Below are 19,270 nucleotides of genomic sequence, written 5' to 3' on the forward strand. Positions count from 1 at the left end.
TCAATAGATCTTATATAGATTTAGTTTTAATTCTGATGTTCAATTGATTGTTTAATGACTGGTTCCCCCCCCTCCCCGGCGCACATGTTTTTAGCTGTTATTTTATCTGTAAACTGCTTTGAGCCGCTGTTAGCGTAAAGACAGCGCATAAAACAACAACAACTCGCACTCACAATACACGCTTGCGGGGGCGTCCTTCTGCACACTTTTAGTACGTTGTCGATATACACCGTGGCAGAACACAGCAAGATACAACAGGCGCTTTTAACTTGCCGATGTTCTAACCTCTGCCCCGCCCCCCGCTTTATATCCTCAGATCTCTATCATATCTGGAGGACGACACTGTTGGCATAGGTGACACACGATCTTTTCTTTCCCCATTTAAAATGGGCAGTAGAGATGGGCATCGGGAGCGACAGTTGTTCACAGAGCCTGGTTGCTGCGGGACGAGACGAGCCCCCATGCGCGGGTGACAAGAGCTGCAGGTTCAAGAAAGACCCTCCCTCCCTCCCTCCTTCCTTTCTCTCTTCCCTTCCCACCTTGCCCCCCTGCCCCGCCCCGCCCCGAGAGGGAATAGAGTTACTAGGCAGCTACTGAGTCCTTAGCGACGCCTGTCCCCGCTTCTCCCCCTCCTTTCCCTTCCACCCTCGTTTGGACCAATGGGAAGTGTTGGAAGGATGCGTGTCACAAAGGGCGAGGGCGGGATAGAAGGCTTGTGTGGGAGGGAAGAGCAGGAAGATGTTTCTCCTGGGCATTGGGGAGCAGCAGCCTGGGTATACTGGAGGCTCCCTCCCCTCCAGCCCGTCCTCTTCTCTTCCTCAGAGCTAACCTGCAGACAGGTGAGTAGCAGGTCTGGCAGCAGTAGGGCAAAGAAGAAGAAGAAGAAGAAGAAGAAGTCTACTAAGGAGCCACCAGCTTCACAGAACACACAAACTGCCTGGGCAGGACACTTTGCCTGACTGCTCCCTGGCTGTTGCACACTGAGCAAAGAAGTAGTCGGAAGATGCTTACCTCACTTTAGGTGCAGGGCCAGTTATCCTCCAAGGAAGGATGGCTTCCTTGGAGACAGGGGGTTGCATCTGCCTGTGGGAAATGAGGAAAAGGGATGGAGAAGCTGGTCAGGAGAAGCAGTCAAAAGAATGTATTCTTGAGCCACCCCAAAATTAATAATAATCCACTGCACAGACCACAAAAGAGCCACTTAGTGTCAATAGGTGGTAAGGATGCTGTGAAAAGGGGAGGTCAGAGGTGTGGAAAGTAATGGGAGGGAAAATAGGATATAGACATATGTAATATTAATTGGGAGCAGGGAGTGCTGGAAAACAGCTTTTCATTACCTTTATTGTCAAGTTTAGGTCATGAATAAATGTAGGGGTGTGGGATTTAAGTAACAGAAGGAATATAATTTGCTTAGGTGAGAGGAGGATTTGCTGCCATGTGAACATCTTCACCACTTTCTCCACGTTATTCTGTTTCCAAGACCTGAATATGCGCTGGATGTGACAATGAATAGATCTTAGTGGTTTGCCTGGAATAGAGTAGCAGAGTTCATTTTTTAAAGAAGAATCACACCTCAGCAAAAGCACAATATAAGTGCAGACATTAATCCATTGCACAGTGGGTAGGATTGTGCTCTCATGCTTAGTAATAATAGTTGTAGTTGTAGCAGTATAGTTATTGTTATTTAGATGTCTTACGCCCATTCTGTTCCCAAATCCTGTAATAAAATAATAATGTAAAAAATAAAAGACGAACTCTTTATCAGTGTAACAACACATCCTCAGTCTGTGCCCAGTGGAAGAAAAATGCATGTTGGAGAAAGAGAAGTAATATTAATGGACTAGATAAAGGTTAAAGGGCAGCAGATAACACAGAACAGGTACAACAGGAAAATTACAGTGGATTAAATGTATTGGGAGAGTCTCCAATTTTCATCATTTCTGACCATTGGTCATGCTGGCTGAGGCTGATGAGTGTTGAGTCCAGCAACAACTGGAGGGCCACAGGTTCAACATTCCCTGTTTAAAGGATGGAGTTAGTTTATTAGCAGGTGGTATTGCAGAGGGAACTGTGTGGTGGAAAGCCCTCAAATAAATGTGAGAAAAATGCAAATGGGGCACAACTGCACATGAACTTATGTGAAGCAGTAAGGAGCCAGCACAGAATGGAATGTGATAAGAGTTCTCATAAAGAACTCATCCACTATGAGTACGTTAGAACCATTTGTCCTCTATGGGCTTGGAAGACAACCAAGAAAAAGATGATGAAGGAAATATTTAGGTTGAAAGTGAAGATATTTTTAAATAACCATTGCCCTGCCTGACGAACTTAGAGAGGCATTGCTATATCCACAATCCACTCTTGTAACCAAAGTGAAGGTTACCTCCGCTGAATGGATTATTCTGTGTTTGTTACTGGATTGTGTATTATGTACGCTGAAGTATTTACATTAGATAGCAATGCATATTAGATTTCCACTAGCATACAATTAGGTAAGTGAAAAGGACAATAGACTGCAAGTCAGTTTGCGGTCACTTGAGCCAATAATCTCTCTGTGTGGTTACATTCTCCAAGGTGAGCTTTGAAGATAACTTCAGAAATGTTATTATGTTTTTTTTCAAAAGACACTGTCAAAGAGCTCTCCTCGGGTGATCTCTTTTGTTAAGTATATTTGTTGCAAACCAGGGACTTCCATATAATTTCTAATATATATATATATATATATATATATATATATATATATATATATATATATCCCCCCACCTGGTCAAGATTACAGTTGGCTATGCTATGTTGACTTTCCTTTACTATGTCATCACTATCAGTCAGGGCTAACATTGCAGAGTTTGATTTATATTTGTGGTGTACATATGATTTATATGTATATAAATAGTGGGTTTCCCCTACTAGATATATAGGCAGACTACTCAGAAAGAGCCCCTGTATTGGGATTTGCTTGCAAACGTCTCACTTCTTGGATTGTGAAAACAACTGCACATGCACTTTGACACAATGGGCCAGTGCAACTGGCTGTTAACTGGAAGGTTGGTGGTTTGAGCTCTCCCAGGGATGGCTGTGGGCTGGATTCCTTCATTGCAGGTGGTGGGACCAGATGACCCTCAGGGTCCCTTCTAACTCTTCTCTTCTATTATGATTCTAGGACATGGATTCTGCAAAGTAGAAGTTGTGGGAGAGAGAATCCATTTTGTACCAATTAGCCCTTGGAATTAGCCCAAAGTACAGCAAACTATGTGTGGACATCCTTAAGAACAAGGTCCATCTCCTTCAGCATTCTCAATTGAGAAGCAGCTCTGGCTCCAGTTGCTGCACCTCAGCATTCCAGGGTGGGAAATAAAGAAAATCCCACATGGCTGAAACCTCCCCATCTCCCCTTACATATACTGCTGTCAGGATGCTGTCAGCAGCTCCCAGCTGGTTGCCCAGGAAAGTATAAAGACAAGGAAAAGTTTCTTACAGTCCTTTTTTATTTCAATCTTTACAGAGGGAGGCTATAGAACCCAGCCTCTTGGATAATGGCGTTGGCATAAGTGAATCCCCACCTACCATCTCTCCCATTTCCTCATTTGTCATCCTCATCATCTCCTCTATGGGTGCTCCTAAGTGCCCTCTGTCTTTGAGCTCTTTGCTCTCCTACTTTTAATGCTTGCCGGGTTCTAGGAAATGGGGTGTGTGGAATGCTTTCTAATGACAAGGTGTCAGCCAGGTGTTGCTCTGGCTCTCCCATGATTTCCCAACTTTCCCTCTCATCTGCCTCTGAGCTGCAACCTCCCTCAAGCCCCTGTTGTCAATCTATACTGTCTTCCTCTTCCTCCTCCCTGAAAGGGTCAGGATGGGGAGGCGGTCTCCACCATTCCTTCTCTGCCCAGTCCCTGACAAGTGCACTCTCTTATCCCACCCCATTGCCCACAATTCCCTCATCTGCATTACTTACCCTTTGTCACTGCTGCATCTGTTGTCCTTGTCATTGATGCAGTGAGATAACTAGGTAAGAAAGTGACTCGTTCAAGGACACCTTGTGAGCTTCATAGCTGAACGGGGATTTGAACCTGGGTTTCCCACAAACAAGTCTAATAACATGCTACAGTGGGGTCTGTAAGATGGCAGGTGTAAATCCAACTAATGAGACTAGTATTATGGGCTTGTTAATTCAGTGTCCAAAAGCAAAAGAGATGCTCTCTCTCTCTCCAGATTAACCCATTGTTTTTCTATGAATTTGCATTAAAATTGGGTTCATCATGGGACTGACCACCTTGTTGCCATGAGAGCTGCAATGGAACTGGACCAGAGGTGTGTTTGTCCCCTTTGGAGAAGTTGTTTGTATGAAATGCACCACTTTTTGTTATACCAAGCAAAATGCTGCTATAGCTGGGTGCATAGTGGTAAGAAAAGCAATATATGGGGATCATGGTTGCTTAGACACTCATAGGCATGAACCCTCTCTAGACTACCTGCACAAGTGTTCATTAAATGTGTTTTATTTTTCTAGCTCTTCTTTGATATAGGAAACTTGATTGGATAGACATTTTCAATCATGGAGCTTGTAGGCTCTACCTTGACGGCAACATATGCCCATCCAAGACCAACGCCCTCAAATTTTCTGCCAGCCATCAGCACCATGGCATCGAGCTATAAGAACAGATTCCCTCACTATGCCCTGACCCACAGCTTGAGCCTTCCTTGGAGACCTAGTGCCTATTACAAAGTCGCTGCTATCACTCCAACTTTGGCCCCCTTCTCCAAGAGTTCTCAAGGGCTCACGCCATGCAACATGCTCCCCTATGTTTCCAACAGAACAGCACTCTTCACCAGGTACACTCCCGAAGACTGGTATAGAGCTAACCTAACAAATTTCAAGGAATCAGAGGCATCACGGCACAATGCCGAGAGGTTGAGGGTGGACACTTCCCGGATGATTCAAGACAAGGACCAGCAGATAAGGAAAACCCAAACAGAATCAACAAGAAATCTAGGAGAACGAGTCAATGACATCATATTTTGGAAATCAGAGCTCAACCACGAGATTGATGGAATGATTGGGGAGACAAATGCTCTTTCAGATATGAAGAAACGACTTGAAAGAGCCATATTAGAAACAGAAGGGCAACTCCAGGTAAACAGGCAGATGGTGATGATTATTATATTTATACCCCACCCATCTGGCTGGGTTGCAGTAATACCTGCTCCCTTTCAGACGCATGTGGCACTGTGGGTTAAACCACAGAGCCTAGGGCTTGCCAATCAGAAGGTCAGATGTTCAAATCCCCGCAACAGGGTGAGCTCCCATTGCTCAGTCCCTGCTCCTGCCAACCTAGCAGTTTGAAAGCACGTCAAAGTGCAAGTAGATAAATAGGTACCGCTCTGGCAGGAAGGTAAAGGGCATTTCCATGCGCTGCTCTGGTTCGCCAGAAGCAGCTTTGTTATGCTGGCCGCATGACCCGGAAGCTGTACGGCGGCTCCCTTGGCCTGTAAAGCGAGATGAGCACCACAACCCCAGAGTCATTCACGACTAGACCTAATGGTCAGGGGTCCCTTTACCTTTACCTTCAGACTACTAGGGACCATGCAAACACAGCCATGCAAAACTCTGCTTAGGGTTCACCTGAACCCATTTGAGGTTATTAAGCAATGATCCAAATCATCAATATATACTATCTCTTCTAGCAAATGAGCACACCAGAGCTGTGTTAGGCTTAAGAAGTCTGCCTTTTCAAACACTCCTACTGCATCTATGGCTGGGCTTTGGGGCTGAAGTTCAAGCCCTGCATTTCATAGACATCTGAAGGCAGCCCTGTTTCTGGAAGCTTTTAATGTTTTATGTATTTTTTGTATTCCTTTATATTTTGTTGGAAGCCATCCAGAGTGGCTGGGGCAACCTAGTCAGATGGGCAAGGTGTTCTTGTAACAGTGATGTTACTGTTCTTGTTTTATTCCACAATATACTACTTTATACCACTTTACATGTTAAAAACAAAGAAAGATAACTTTCACCATTTTTCCCTGTAATGTCAAACAGGTAGCCCAGGAATGTCTGCTTCACCGAGAGAAGAGGATGGGCATTGACCTTGTTCATGATGATGTGGAAAAACAACTAATGACAGTGAGTTGCCCGTTCAGTACACAACATGAAATTTGTAGTTTTTAACTGTGGGCTAGTGGTATGTTGTATAGTAAGTAGCTTTGAACATATATGTTTGTTTATAGCAGGGTTGGGAAGCTTTTGTTCTGTGAGATGCTGTTGGACCTCCAATTCCTGGTTTGTACCCTGACCTTTAAAACAGGGGAGTTCTCGGAGTCCTAAATGTGGTCTGCACAAGGCCAGATTTAGGTTTGATGAGGCCCTAAGCTACTGAAGGTAATGGAGCCCTTTATATGTCCAGCTGTCCTTTGTCAACAACAAATTGTCACTTTTTTGTGTGTTGAATATATGCTATATGGTAATTTATGGACCTAATAGGTATCTAAAACCATTTTATTTGTTTTTTATCTTATATTTTGCAAATGAACATCCAGTTTTTTTCTTTAATTTTTTTGGGGGGCCCCCAAGAGTGTGGGGCCCTAAGCTATAGCTTGTTAAGCTTATATGTAAATCCGGCACTGGGTCTGCACGGTGCTGTCCTTGTCATCTCTTTCTCCAGCTGTAAACAGTACTGTGGCAGAGAGGAGGAGCATTTCAGTATACTTCACGTAAATGCTTGTCTTCAGGGTCAGGAGCAGGTACAGAATAAAAAAGCCAGGAATATCCACATCAAGCCTTTGTTGGCTACGCAGAGGTAACTTCAAACTGATACATGTTGACCTCAGCCATTGAAAGTTTAGAAGCGGGTGCATATGAGAAATAAGCATGGAAATAAGTGTAACATCCTAGTGCAAGGAATAAATGCACAGCAAGTATATTGCTATAGTGCTGCATGTTGAAATATATTTTTAGTAGAGAGGCAACTAGTCTGGAAATGGAGGACAGCAAACTACTGGCTTAGCAGTCTACCATCTGAAGCAGTTCAGCAGCTGCCTGCCTGTGTTTTATTTTTGTTCTTCCAGTAGTTCCTGGACAGTATTTAGGAACCTCGCTGGAGCCCTATCAGGCAGGAAGTTTCCCAAGAACAATTTTGTATTTATCAGTGCTAACCTGGATGTGCCTCCCAGCCTTGCTTTCCATGGTACATCCTGCCTCATAGTCTTCCTGTGTTTTCACTGCCTTCTCTCCAGTGTTTACTTCTTCATCCACCACCACTAGTGTTCCTTGCCACATGAACTGTCTGCTTATCTTGCGTTTTCTTCCTCATATGTGAAGACTGTGACATCTTTCCCCTGTGATTTGTCCTATAATTACTGATTCCCCTCAAACATACATGCATACAGTGCTAGCCCTGCTGAAGAGCACTGAGCTCAGATTCTGGATCAGAACCTTCTCAATGTAGCTCAGTTCTGGCCCACCCCTGCTGACTATTGAGGTGCTTCAGGTCTTCTGTCTGGTGTTGGCTTCATCACAACATTTCCTGACAAGAAAGGTAATTGGGCAATGCAGAGTCCTTTCTCACAATGTTATTTTAAAATCCTGCGTCAACTCCCATGATCATCAATGGAAGATTTCACACTGACGTCAATAACAGCAGCACCAGCCCATTCCAATGTCCATTTCCAAGCCATCAATGTTCCTGCCACTCTGTCCAGAGCACAAATTTTGTTCCCTTAGAAATAGCACCGGCGAAGCCCTACTGTCATTTGTTCCAAGGTGCTTATTAGCTCATGAAAGCAAGCAACCTACAGCACAGCTGGATGCCACAAGCTATCTGGAGGATGCTGTCATCCAAAGGAAATAAGGAGTTTCCAACAGGGAGCGCCACATGGAAAAATCCAGTCCTTGGGAGCTGCCTGTTTCTTCATTTGCCAGAGCCAAGGCATGTGGGTATCAGGAGAGCGTCAGACATTAAATGTGTTTCTGGAAACCAAAGTCAAGCAAAATTGACTCTGGTTTGCTGAGAATGTATCACAGACAATTAGACAAATTCACAGACAATAAGGCTACCAAAGGCTACTAACCATGATGATGGTTCTACGCCCAATGTTGCAAGCAGTATGCTTCTAAATACCAGGTGCTAGAAACCACAGAAGGGGAGAGTACTGCTGCACTCAGGTCCTGGTTGCAGGTTTCCTGGGAGCACTTGGTTGACTGCTGTAAAAATAGGATGCTGGACTAGATGGGCCAATAGCCTGATCCTACATTCTTATGTTCTTAAGTGGATAGTAAAGGAAGAAGCATGTGTGCAAGGTTCTCTGCCCTGTACTAACCACCACTGCTCAGGACAGATCTATAGGCTAGTTTGCTCATTCACCTTTTGTAACAAACCCTGGATTGGTTAAAGTTTGGATTTCTTTGCACAGTCAAGAAATTGGCTATGCCCAATGTATTGAAAATGAGAAGCAGAATCACTTTCATCGCTCCTGTATTGGGGACCAAGCCTTCTGTATGAACAGATAGCAAATGGCCCATCTATCTTGTCACATTAGCATTAAAATTAGTAGCCTTAATTTATATGTTGAATTTCTGGCAAGCTTCGCAAAGCAAATTACAACATGTATGCTCAGAGATATATCATGAAATGCAATTATTATACAATGTAAAGGGTGAAAAGAAATTAAACATGGCAAGAGTTAAAATTAGAAGGCTCTAGTCAGTTATTATAAAGGATGCGAGTGGCACTGTCGTCTATACCACTGAGCCTTGGGCTTGCCGATCAAAAGGTCAGCGGTTCAAATCCCCACGACGGAGTGAGCTCCCATTGCTCGGTCCCACCTCCTGCCAAACTAGCAGTTCGAAAGCACGCCAAAAAGTGCAAGTAGATTAATAGGTACCACTCCAGCGGGAAGGTAAACTGCATTTCTGTGTGCTGCTCTAGTTTTGCCAGAAGTGGCTTAGTCATGCTGGCCACATGACCCGGAAAAACTGTGGAGAAGACAAACGCCGGCTCCCTTGGCCTGTAAAGTGAGATGAGCGCCGCAACCCCAGAGTTGTTCACAACTGGACTTAACTGTCAGGGGTCCCTTTACCTAGTCAGTTATTGCAAATATCAAGGGGGGAATGTCTCTCCAGTCCAAAAGAATACTTCTGATGACTCAAGTTATTCTGACTGTGCAGTAGTCTTAAGAAGGCCTTGTATTACCAGTCTGCAAATTGAGGCTTTTGCAGAACGGAATTCCAAAATGTGAATCCCTGCAGTGCCCACCTACCAATCTGACCCAACAAATAGAAAGGACTTTTCATTGGTCCTTTCCAAGCAATCTTAAAAGAGAGGACACTTACTCTTTTACTTGAACAGGGATAGCCAATGTGATGCCCTGCAGATGTTGCTGGACCCCAGCTCCCAGTTGCTCAGACAGTATGTCCAATGGTCAGTGGTGATACAGTTTTGTATTCCAGCAACAACTGGAGGGCACAACATTGATTACTCCCATGCTAATAGAATGGCAAACTACTAACCATCTTGAATTGCATTTTTCTTCTGATGCTTGAGGAGGCCATAAAGGAGTGGACTTTAAAACTGTAATTCACATTATCCTTCATTAATCAAGGGAAATGTTGACAGGATTTTTTGCTATTGTAACTTGATCAGGAGGTTGACGTCATCCTATCATGCCAAGAGAGAATGAGAAGATACCTGGGTAAGACAGCGGCCCAACTTGCGTAAGGAAAATTTTAATCTCCACCTTTCTCAAAAGATCTTTAAAAACAAATTTTGATGCAAGCACCTCATCCATTTTCCCTGTAGTGCAACTTGAGGGGGAGAAAAGTCTCCAATATGCTTCTTGGCCTTTTCATTCAGCAAGACCAGAAAGAAACCAAATGTCTAGAAGAGTTACAAAATTGCCTTCTAAACATACATACTAAAAGGCAGATGTGCAAGATTAAAGATGACCCTGGAAGTTAGCATTTTACCTAGGGGGATAATGGAAATTCCCTATGGGAGAACAGCTTGCCAAATCCAGTGTGCATGCCACCTGTAGGAACAGGGAACTAAAAGAATGTGAAACTATGGTTTACAAAGCTGGCTTGGTTCCATTAACCATAGTGAAGATTAACCACAGTTTTAGGGTTCAGACATAACACTTAACTGTTTAATGGAAGCAGAAGCTTTTCATCTCTTCCATGTAGCTGTGCCAGAGGGGAAGGGGGGATGCACAAACCCCGGGCTCACGGGCTTTTACTCATCACACTAAGCTTAGTTTTGCATGATGTCTGAATCCAGCCAGTCAGAAGGGATAGATATAGTAGAGAGAAAGGCAAGGGCAATCAGGACAATAAATAATCTCCAACAGCCCAAAGAGCTACCCCAATAGCAGTGCACAGATTTGATCCAGATGTCTCTCCACATATACTGAACTTGTTAAGTTTTACAAGAGACATCTGCCTCTCGTTGCTAAAGTGAACTGCTTTTCAACATTCCCAATTATGGTTACTGTTGAAAAAAGTGAAGTGCAAAAATACAGATTTGTTAAATATTCACATCCTGCTCCTAGGTGGGACTCCCAGTGGTCTCCCATCCAGATTACTGAAGCTTGTTTTAGTTCAATATAAAGCAGCTGATATTATCCTTCATCAGGTCCACATTTTAAAAAATGATATAGATACCATAAAATTAGTCAACAAGTTTTAACTACCTATCCTACAAGGTACAGCATTTTCTAATTCAACAATTCATGTTTTGGAGTGTTGGATTAGTGGTTTTCACAACAAACACATATTATGCAGATACCACACTTATGCTGAAAAGCTGATTAGGCCAGGGTTGCTAGATGTGTGTACACAATGGGTACATGTGTGTATGCACATCACATGTGTCCTTGTGCTTGCTGCAGCATTTGCGATTTCATCTGTGCCAAATATCTACCTATGTGCAACTTTGGTATGAAACTGGCACTTCGGTGGAATTGAAATGTTTGGCTTTATGATGATGTAAAATGGGGGGAGAGGGGAGCCTCGGATCTATGAGGGTGAATGCAGACCTCCAAGCCTCTCTATCTTGCCTTCTAGAGTCCCCCCGTCCCCCCACCACTCCTCAGCCACCCACCCCCACTGACCGACTTTTGCACCCACCTGGAGCACTTCTTCCTGGCTCTCTGATAATGCTTCCCTGGATGGAGGACAGATAAGGCCGACTGTAAAGATACCAGCCTACTGCACAAAGTTAACATTTACATTCATTGCTCTGTCAACCTTTGGCCCCACCCACCCATAGGCATGTGGCCCCCCGAAGGGAAAGTGGTCCTCAGTCTCAAGAAAGTTCCACACCCTTGCCATAAAGCCACTTCAAAGTGAGCAATGTGCTTCTTTGGCTCAGCCCTAGTAATAATGTATGGAATCGTCTTAAGTTCTTCTGCCTGAATGGTCAGTGTCTGACCATTCAGACACTGCATGAGATGTTAACTTCTTTACAGAAGATTTACTGTCTATAGAGAAACCATGTCTATGTTCCAAGTGCAAAATGTGCTGTCTCTACAGGAGATGAATGCATGGTATAAGGCCAGGATTATAACCTCTGGCTTGTGCCCTAGTACACATGCTGATGATGTATGCAGTCAGTTCTGCCAATACAATACTGGAGTTCTTTATCATAGGAATGCCATAAACATGAAGTAAGGATTTAAAACTGAACATCTTACCATTGTCATGAAGGGGAAATAGAAGGTTGAGAAGGTGGTCTTGGGGTGTGGGTGTGTGGCTATTTATGTTGTAACTACTCAGGTTCTTTTCCCTTGAGCATCTTTTGACCCATTTTATTACAGAGCCAATAGAGCAGCCCAGCATGAACTGGAGAAAGACCTGAGTGACAAGCAAGCAGCTCAACGAATCGATGACAAGTGCCACCATCTCAGGAACACATCGGATGGCATTTCCTTTTATCGAGGCGTCGAGCGAGTTGATGCCACGTAAGTATCACCTGGAGCTTGGCGTACAAGCACCAGATCTAGCCGCAGAAGGCATGCTAACAGAAACAAGGATTGTGCTACAGCTGACATTGGGCGATGTCAGGTTTCCTCTGATGCCTCATCCATGAAGACCATCCCCTGATACAGATGATAACACATGTGTGTTTGAGCCCCAAACTAGTTTGGGAGCATAGAACTGTAGAGTTGGAAGGGACCCTGAGGATCATCTGGTTCAACCCAGGAATATGCAGCTGTCCCTTACAGGGATTGAACCTGCAACCTTGGTGTTATCAGCAACCATGCTCTAACCAACTGAGCTGTCTTAAGCAATCATCTGTTATTCACTCTATTTCCAAAGATCAGGCTGTAAGTGCTGTTGCATATGGCACAATCCATGCACAAGAGGGGAGGTATCAGTAGGCTTGGGATAGCCCCAGGTTTGCAGAAGGGTGAGGTGAAGAAAACCTCAAGCAGCCCAATAAAAACTGAGCCTGTTCAGTAGCCACAGAATGCTGGCTGGCTGTTGTGGGTGTGGAGGCAAATAGTGGGTGGGAGGGGAAATGGAATGGAGACACAAATGCAACGTTAGTGTTTCTGGCTTCTGCTTCTTCTTCTTCATTTAAACCCCTTTCCCTCCCTATTTCCCATCCCGAATTCCACAAGTAATCTAAAAAGATGCTCCAGAATTAGCATCCAGAAAATCTACTTAAAAGCAGTTACACTTGTTTAAAAAACACACCAAAAGTCCAACTAGTGCTCGTGGAAATGTTAAAACATGCAATATATTGCCAATGTAGCTGGTATTCCTTCTGTATCCTTCAGACTTTATTATTTCAGGAAGTCCCATGCAAACGATGTGTACAAACTCTTTTGTTTGTCTCTTTTTGTGCTTTCCCAGGATTTCTGTGCCAGAATCCTGGGCCAAGTTTACTGATGATAACATTATGCGCTCCCAGAGCGAGCGGGCTGCCTCCGGCAAACTCAGGGATGATATTGAAACGCTGCTCGTGACGACTGCCAATGAGATGTGGAACCAATTCAACAAAGTGAATGTCGCCTTTACCAACCGCATCTCTGAAACGGCTGATGCCAAAAACAAGATCCAGGCCCATCTGGCTAAGGTGGGATTCATTTCCAAGCTTTCGGTTTGGGGTTAACTGCTTTCCCCTGTCTGCTTGCATGAATTGTCTGGAGCTAAGCCAATGTTGGGCCCCCCAGATGTGGCTGGACTACAGCTCAAGGCAACCAAAACTGTCAGCTAGGCTGGCTGGGGTTGGTGGGAGTCCAAATCCGACACCAGGACTGCCCGTGATTGGCTACTGTTGCTCTTCCTTGTGCCTGCTATCAGCTTGTTGCAAACACCACAGCCTTCTCAAACCTCCTGCAGATCTGCTACAAATCCTTGATTCTATGTGTCCAGCACTGAAAGCACAATAAATTGCTTAGGAATTGCATGGTGCCTTCACATTGGTGTCCCCCACACCTGTGCAACAGTGTATACACACAGCAGCTAGGGCTGCAGTTGTGTAGCCCTGAACAATAAGCTATCATTGTGCTGAGCAATTTTGGGTGGGGAGTAAGAAGACTAAATCCAGCCTTTCCTCCACCACTCCTCCAAAACATCAACATGATTCCTGCTTATTTTACAAGGCACGTTTCAAATGGATTTATGTTTTGTGTCCTATTTTATGGATTAAGGCAGCATTTGAGTGGGGCGTTGTCGTCAGAGTGCAGAATTAGGAAGATCTGGGTTAAAATCCCAACTCAGCCACGAAACTCAATGGGTGCTGTTTAGTCATTCCCTAGCTGTCAGACTAAGCTATCTCACAGGGTTGTTCTGGGAATAAAATTGTTGTCTGGAGAGGGGGCAGATGTGTGCTGCTTGGTTAAATGTACACTTACCTGGAAGCAAGTCCCATTAAACTCAGTGGGGCTTAGACATGCACAGGATTGCATTTTTTATTACTTGAATTTCACTATAGAAAACAACATTTTCCGGAATAGAAAGGAGTACTGTCCAGTCTGTTGAGGGGTTCTGTAATCTTCTGGTTCTCTGTATTAGCAGGGGCAGCCAAATGGTACATTCTTATTGTTAAATTATGGATCTTGCTCCCACAATAAATAGGGATGACCACCAACTTAAATGGCTTTGAAAGGGCCTTGGACAAATTGTGGGAGGATAAGGCTATCAATGGCTGTTAGTCATTATGTCTATGGTTTATCTCCACTGTTGGAAGCAGTATTGCTGATTAACAACAGCAGGAGAGGACTCTTATGCTTGTGTCTTGCTTGTGGGCTTCCCACATGCATGTTTTTGGCTACTTAAGAACAGGATGCTGAACTAGATGGGCCATTGGCCTGATCCAGACGGACTTTGACAGCTACATGCTGAAAATATATTTAAAGGGAGACAGCAACACTTGGTGAAGGTCCTCCCTTTTTCCCCTGAGTGAGCAAAGTGAGATAATGAATTGATGTGGCTTTTCTACAGTAATTACATTGTTTAATCTCAGAAACATAGAGCTGGAAAGAGTCCATAGAGAGTTCATGCCTTGAAGAAGGACTCCTCCCCCACAACATGGGGGTTGTGGGAGAGTGGAAGAAGAAAAAAACCCCATATATTTTTAAACCTCCAGTGTTGAAGAATCCATAGTCTCTCCAGGCAACTTTTTCCATAGTAAATCTGTTATTGCAATTAAAAAGTTCTTCTTGAATGTTCAACATAAATCTTCTCTTTCATCCTTTCCTGAGAAGCACAATATTTGTTTTTTCTTGTTCCCCAGTCTTTTTTCTGGTCAGCTAAACATGCCATATTCTTTCACTCTGTCCTCAAAAGAACTCATCTCCAAGCTATGGGCATAGCCAGGATTTTTGTTAGTGGGTGCAGAACCTCAGATTTGTATTGAGGAAACAGATTGGGGCAGACTGTTCCATGCTGTATCTTTCTTGAGATGAGTATCCTCATTATTCTTGGGGATCCACTGCTTTTAGAGAGTTATTCAAGGGGCTTTCAGATGGAAGACCATTGAGTCAATGAGTCACTGCACTAAGTCTGGGGAACTCTGTTGAGTCAACATACCAGCTTCTGGATGGATTCAGGTTTTATTACAGAAGTGCAATAATAATAAAACATGCGGTGGGGGAAATCTCTACTAATGTACATTCTGTATTTAAGACAGGAAGACATTTGTTGTTGGGTTTTCAACCCCCTTATTCCTCCAACTTGCAGACTCTACAAGAAATCTTTGAGACAGAGATGACTATAGAAGCACTTCGTAAGGCCATCAAGGACAAAGGGTGTTCCTTGAAGGTTGCCCAAACACGTCTGGATGAGCGCTTGCGTAGACCCAACATAGAACTCTGCCGGGACTCTGCCCAATTACGGTAAGCAAAGGCAGCCATCTTGCTTCCTTGTGGGGAAGGCAGGAATGTGATGCTGTTTGATGAGTCTCATAAATTGCTACAGCCTTCCATGCCCTTTGAAAATAGGAACATAGGAATCAGCCACAGTACAGTACAGGCAAATTGTTCATCTTACCCAGTATTGTATCTTCTGACAGACAGTGGCACTCCAAGAGATCTTTCCCATCACTTCATCCTTTTAACTGCAGGCACCAGAGACTAAACTTGCGGCAATCCTGCATGCAGAACATGTGCTCTGCCACTGAGCTGCAGTCCCTCCCTTGAGTAACCCGCCCTACCAGCTCTCCTTTGATATCTACAGTCTTTTACGCCTAGAGGCATCAAGGGTCCAGCCACACATTTGGATGAAGCGCATTCATAAATCATCTGCAGATGAATTAGCTCCCTGGGCTTATGGTAATAGTGCAATGACCTTCCACAAGGCCTTTGTACCTTCTCAGGAAACTTGTTGGAATAGTTTCCTTCTTCCTCTGCTGGAAACAAAGCACTGAAACAAATTCTCCATCTGCTCTGGTGTGGTCTTGGGCCATTATGACTGTCCCCTGCCGTGTAATGTTGAAGGTGTCATCAATGCTCACCAATATCAACAGGAACTTCAATCACACATCTCTTCGCATGAGATGGGTCCTATTGCTAAGAATTAAAATGCTAGATTGTTTTGTGTTTGTTTTCTGGAAACAACGAATCCTCTTGGACAGATGATGGAGTATATTTACTCACATCATCTGTGAAAGCCAGCATATTTTCCTGCAGAAGTCCAGTTTGGTCCTGGGCCAAACAAGATGTAATGCACGTAATTTCATGCAGTGTTACCCCAACAACCCTTGCTTTAAACAGTAAATGCTGCTTCTGGGGAGAGACATGATTGGACTGGATCAGTGGTAAGAGACTGAGAGGGGTGCTTAGGCTTTTCCAAACCAGTGATTTTGCAGCTTTTCTTTTTGTTATATGCACTTGTATGTCTCTAAATTAACCCTTATATCTCCACTTGCCATTAATTCAGCCAGCAAAGATGACTAGTCCTCTGAACTTAATTGTCTATTTTAGGCAAAGGCAAACTTGGCCCTCCAGATGTTTTGGGACTACAACTCCCATGACCCCTAGCTAACAGGACCAGTGGTCAGGGATGATGGGACTTGTATTCCCAAAACGTCTGGAGGGCCGAGTTTGCCTATGCCTGGTCTATTTCATCACATTTGTGTGTGTGTGCACGCACAGACCAGGAAGATATTAATCGGACCCATACTCTGCAATTGATGTAGGGAGACACGTAGGGTTAGATCCTGTCTAAGGCTGCAATTCCACCTTCTTTCCCCTATTTTGATGGCTAAGTAGTGGTGGTTAGGATGCAGTGCAGTTACCCCTCTACCAGCTGGATAAAAGCACAGCTCCAAATGGAACAACACTGCTGGAACTGACACAGCAAAAAGAGGGGGGGATGCCCCACCTTAACATTTCTGCACTTCCCTAACCCTTCCTAGAGTTGCTCTTCTAGTTACAAAGATTTATGTTAACTTCCTTAGTTGATTTAAGTGAGGCCTGTGAGCATCTAACTTATTCTGGATCTAACCCAGAGCCAGAAGATGCAAGCGCATATTCAGGTTATCCTGACTTTCTGACTGGTTAGGTATTGTGAATGAATTCTAGATCAGCTGGTTCCATCTTATATAGCAGTAACAAAGAACGACTGTTTCTTCTTGCACATTTCCTCTGACCTCCTTGGACCGGCCACAGCTGGAGACAGGAAACAGGGCTAAATGGATTGTTCGTCTAAACCAACATTGGTATTCCAAGGTTCACTAACTGGAAACAAATGGGCCTCACCTTAGAATGCCCCCCTTGGCACACTGAGTGCTTTTATTTACCTTTCATTTATTCACCACTCTTTAATTTGTGAATTCTGCTGGGTTTTGCCTACTCACATTAGTTGTCAGAGGAATGTGAACCCCATAAAAAAACACACTGACAAACCAAAATGCCAAAATGAGAACAGGAAACCACAGCTTTCCATTCTTTCTTTCTTTTCTCTTTCCCCCCTAAGTGGTACAGCCTGTCGCATGGACTTATTCCGTAATTCACTCTAAAGTTTTGTCTTGCTCATTTCATGGGGGAAAGGACTATTTACTACTTTGCTAAAAAGTACTGTGCTTGCTCCCTAATGGAAAGAGAGCCTGCTGGCCACGATCCTGAGCAAGGAGATCACAACTATTTTATTTTGTATTGAATGCCACCAAGAAGCAGGCGGAAGATTCACTAGCCAACCCCTCCAAGGGTTGTTGAATTACAGCTCCCATCATCCCTGACCACTGGCCATGCTGACTGGGGATTTGGAGTTCAAAAACATCTGGAGGGTACCAGTGTGGCTAGAAACATGAAAGGAGGACTCCCTAGAAAAATGGAAAGCGGAGAACTTGCTAACATTCTTTCTTATGTTCCATGCAGCCTTGTGAACGAAGTGTATGAAATTGATGACACCATCCAGGACCTTCAGCAGAGGCTAAGAGATGCAGAAGATACGCTCCAGGCACTGGTTCACACCAAAGCCAATCTAGAACATGACCTGGCTGTCAAAGCAAATACGCTCTTCATTGACCAGGAGAAATGCATGGGGATGAGGAAGACCTTCCCCAACACACTGAGGCTGGTGGGATATACATAGGCTGGAGCTAACCCTCAAGACATTGCGTGGGGGGATGGGAAATTACTAAAGAAGTATGTCTAGGGGAGGTTTGCTCTGTTGCACTTTTATGAAATTTTGAGGTGTTTATTTTTGAAGATATGACTATATTTTCATTTATTAAAGCATGCTCTGCACATGAATTTAGCTATCTTCTATTTGATGTGTCTTCCCTGTTTTCTATACTGATGTTCTCTCCTTTATGGGATCTGCATGCACACAATGTTTATTGTGGGCAGCCTATGTCATGCAGTTCAATCCAATGCATGTTTTTACTTGGAATTAAGTCCCAATGAGTTCAGTGAAGCTTACTCCTAAGTAAGTGAGCATAGGATTGTGTCTAATGCCCTGATCGAATACAAAGAAAAGTATGTGCAGAAGGGCAACTGTGTGCCTTTTTCCTTGAGTTGAGAGCTTGATCCTGAAGCTAGTCTGTTAGTATTCAGGACTGCCAATTGTCTGTTCATGGATGGACTGAGGAAGGGAGACTGAATCCAGCCTTATGTGCCCCCTTCCCTCCACCCAAGCAAATGATGGATTCTGAACACTGATTATCTGATTATTTTTTGTGTTTGTGCAGCCCAAGCTCCTGGACCACACAGAGCCAGATCTTATTCTTGTCATCTCAGCCTAAATTTTTAGGCATCTCAAATTGCAACATTCCTTTGTTTTATTTGAATGGGGTGGATGGCACAAAGCTGTCTGAAATTTTTTAGCAATTAGTGTCATTAGGTGCTGATATTCATTTTGTATTTTTAGGTACACGGAATGATAAGCATGAATGATGTGGCATCAAATAAAGAAACTTCCCAATATATACCGTCCTAAGCTATCAGACTTTTATGTCTATGTTTATCTTCATTTTCCTCACTCTAAGGAATTTCTGCATGTGTGGTGTAGTATTGTTATAACACTGTCTGTGCACCACCATACAGCAGAAGGATGTGCTTCAGTGACTGATGATACCTGGCAGCTCATCAGCATGGGCACCAAGGTAAATTTAGCAAAACATCAGCTTGGTTCCTCATGGAAACATTTTGCACTTACTATGTTGGCATAAACAATGAGGCATCTCAGAAGGGAGCTGAAGATATAACAGACTGGCCTGTCCTATTTTAAAAACAGTAAGCCCTTTCCATATGAGCTTACAAGCCCAGCTCGTTTGGAGAGTGCAGCCAGAGTTATTTTGGTGGATTTGGATAGATACATTTGAAACTTAAAGGC

The 19,270-nt window shown here is 43.8% G+C and overlaps 1 protein-coding gene across 2 annotated transcripts; it reads left to right on the forward strand.

Moving 5' to 3' along the window:
• Nucleotides 1-221: 221 nt before the first annotated feature.
• Nucleotides 222-18,189, forward strand: TEKT3 (tektin 3). Of its 2 annotated transcripts, none has more exons than XM_083597760.1 (8): nt 222-354; nt 4,508-5,131; nt 6,035-6,118; nt 9,633-9,703; nt 11,803-11,946; nt 12,845-13,067; nt 15,176-15,330; nt 17,812-18,189. In XM_083597760.1, exons 2-8 carry the CDS (start codon nt 4,553-4,555, stop codon nt 18,026-18,028), a joined length of 1,473 nt encoding a protein of 490 aa, XP_083453886.1. In that variant the 5' UTR covers nt 222-354; nt 4,508-4,552; the 3' UTR covers nt 18,029-18,189. The 2 variants fall into 2 exon arrangements, with proteins under 2 accessions (XP_083453886.1, XP_083453885.1); XM_083597759.1 differs by lacking the exon at nt 222-354 and adding an exon at nt 681-839.
• The last annotated feature ends 1,081 nt before the right edge of the window (nt 18,190-19,270 follow it).

This window comes from Podarcis filfolensis (genome assembly GCF_964270895.1).
Source record: "Podarcis filfolensis genome assembly, chromosome: 2".
Taxonomy (NCBI): Eukaryota; Metazoa; Chordata; class Lepidosauria; order Squamata; family Lacertidae; genus Podarcis; species Podarcis filfolensis.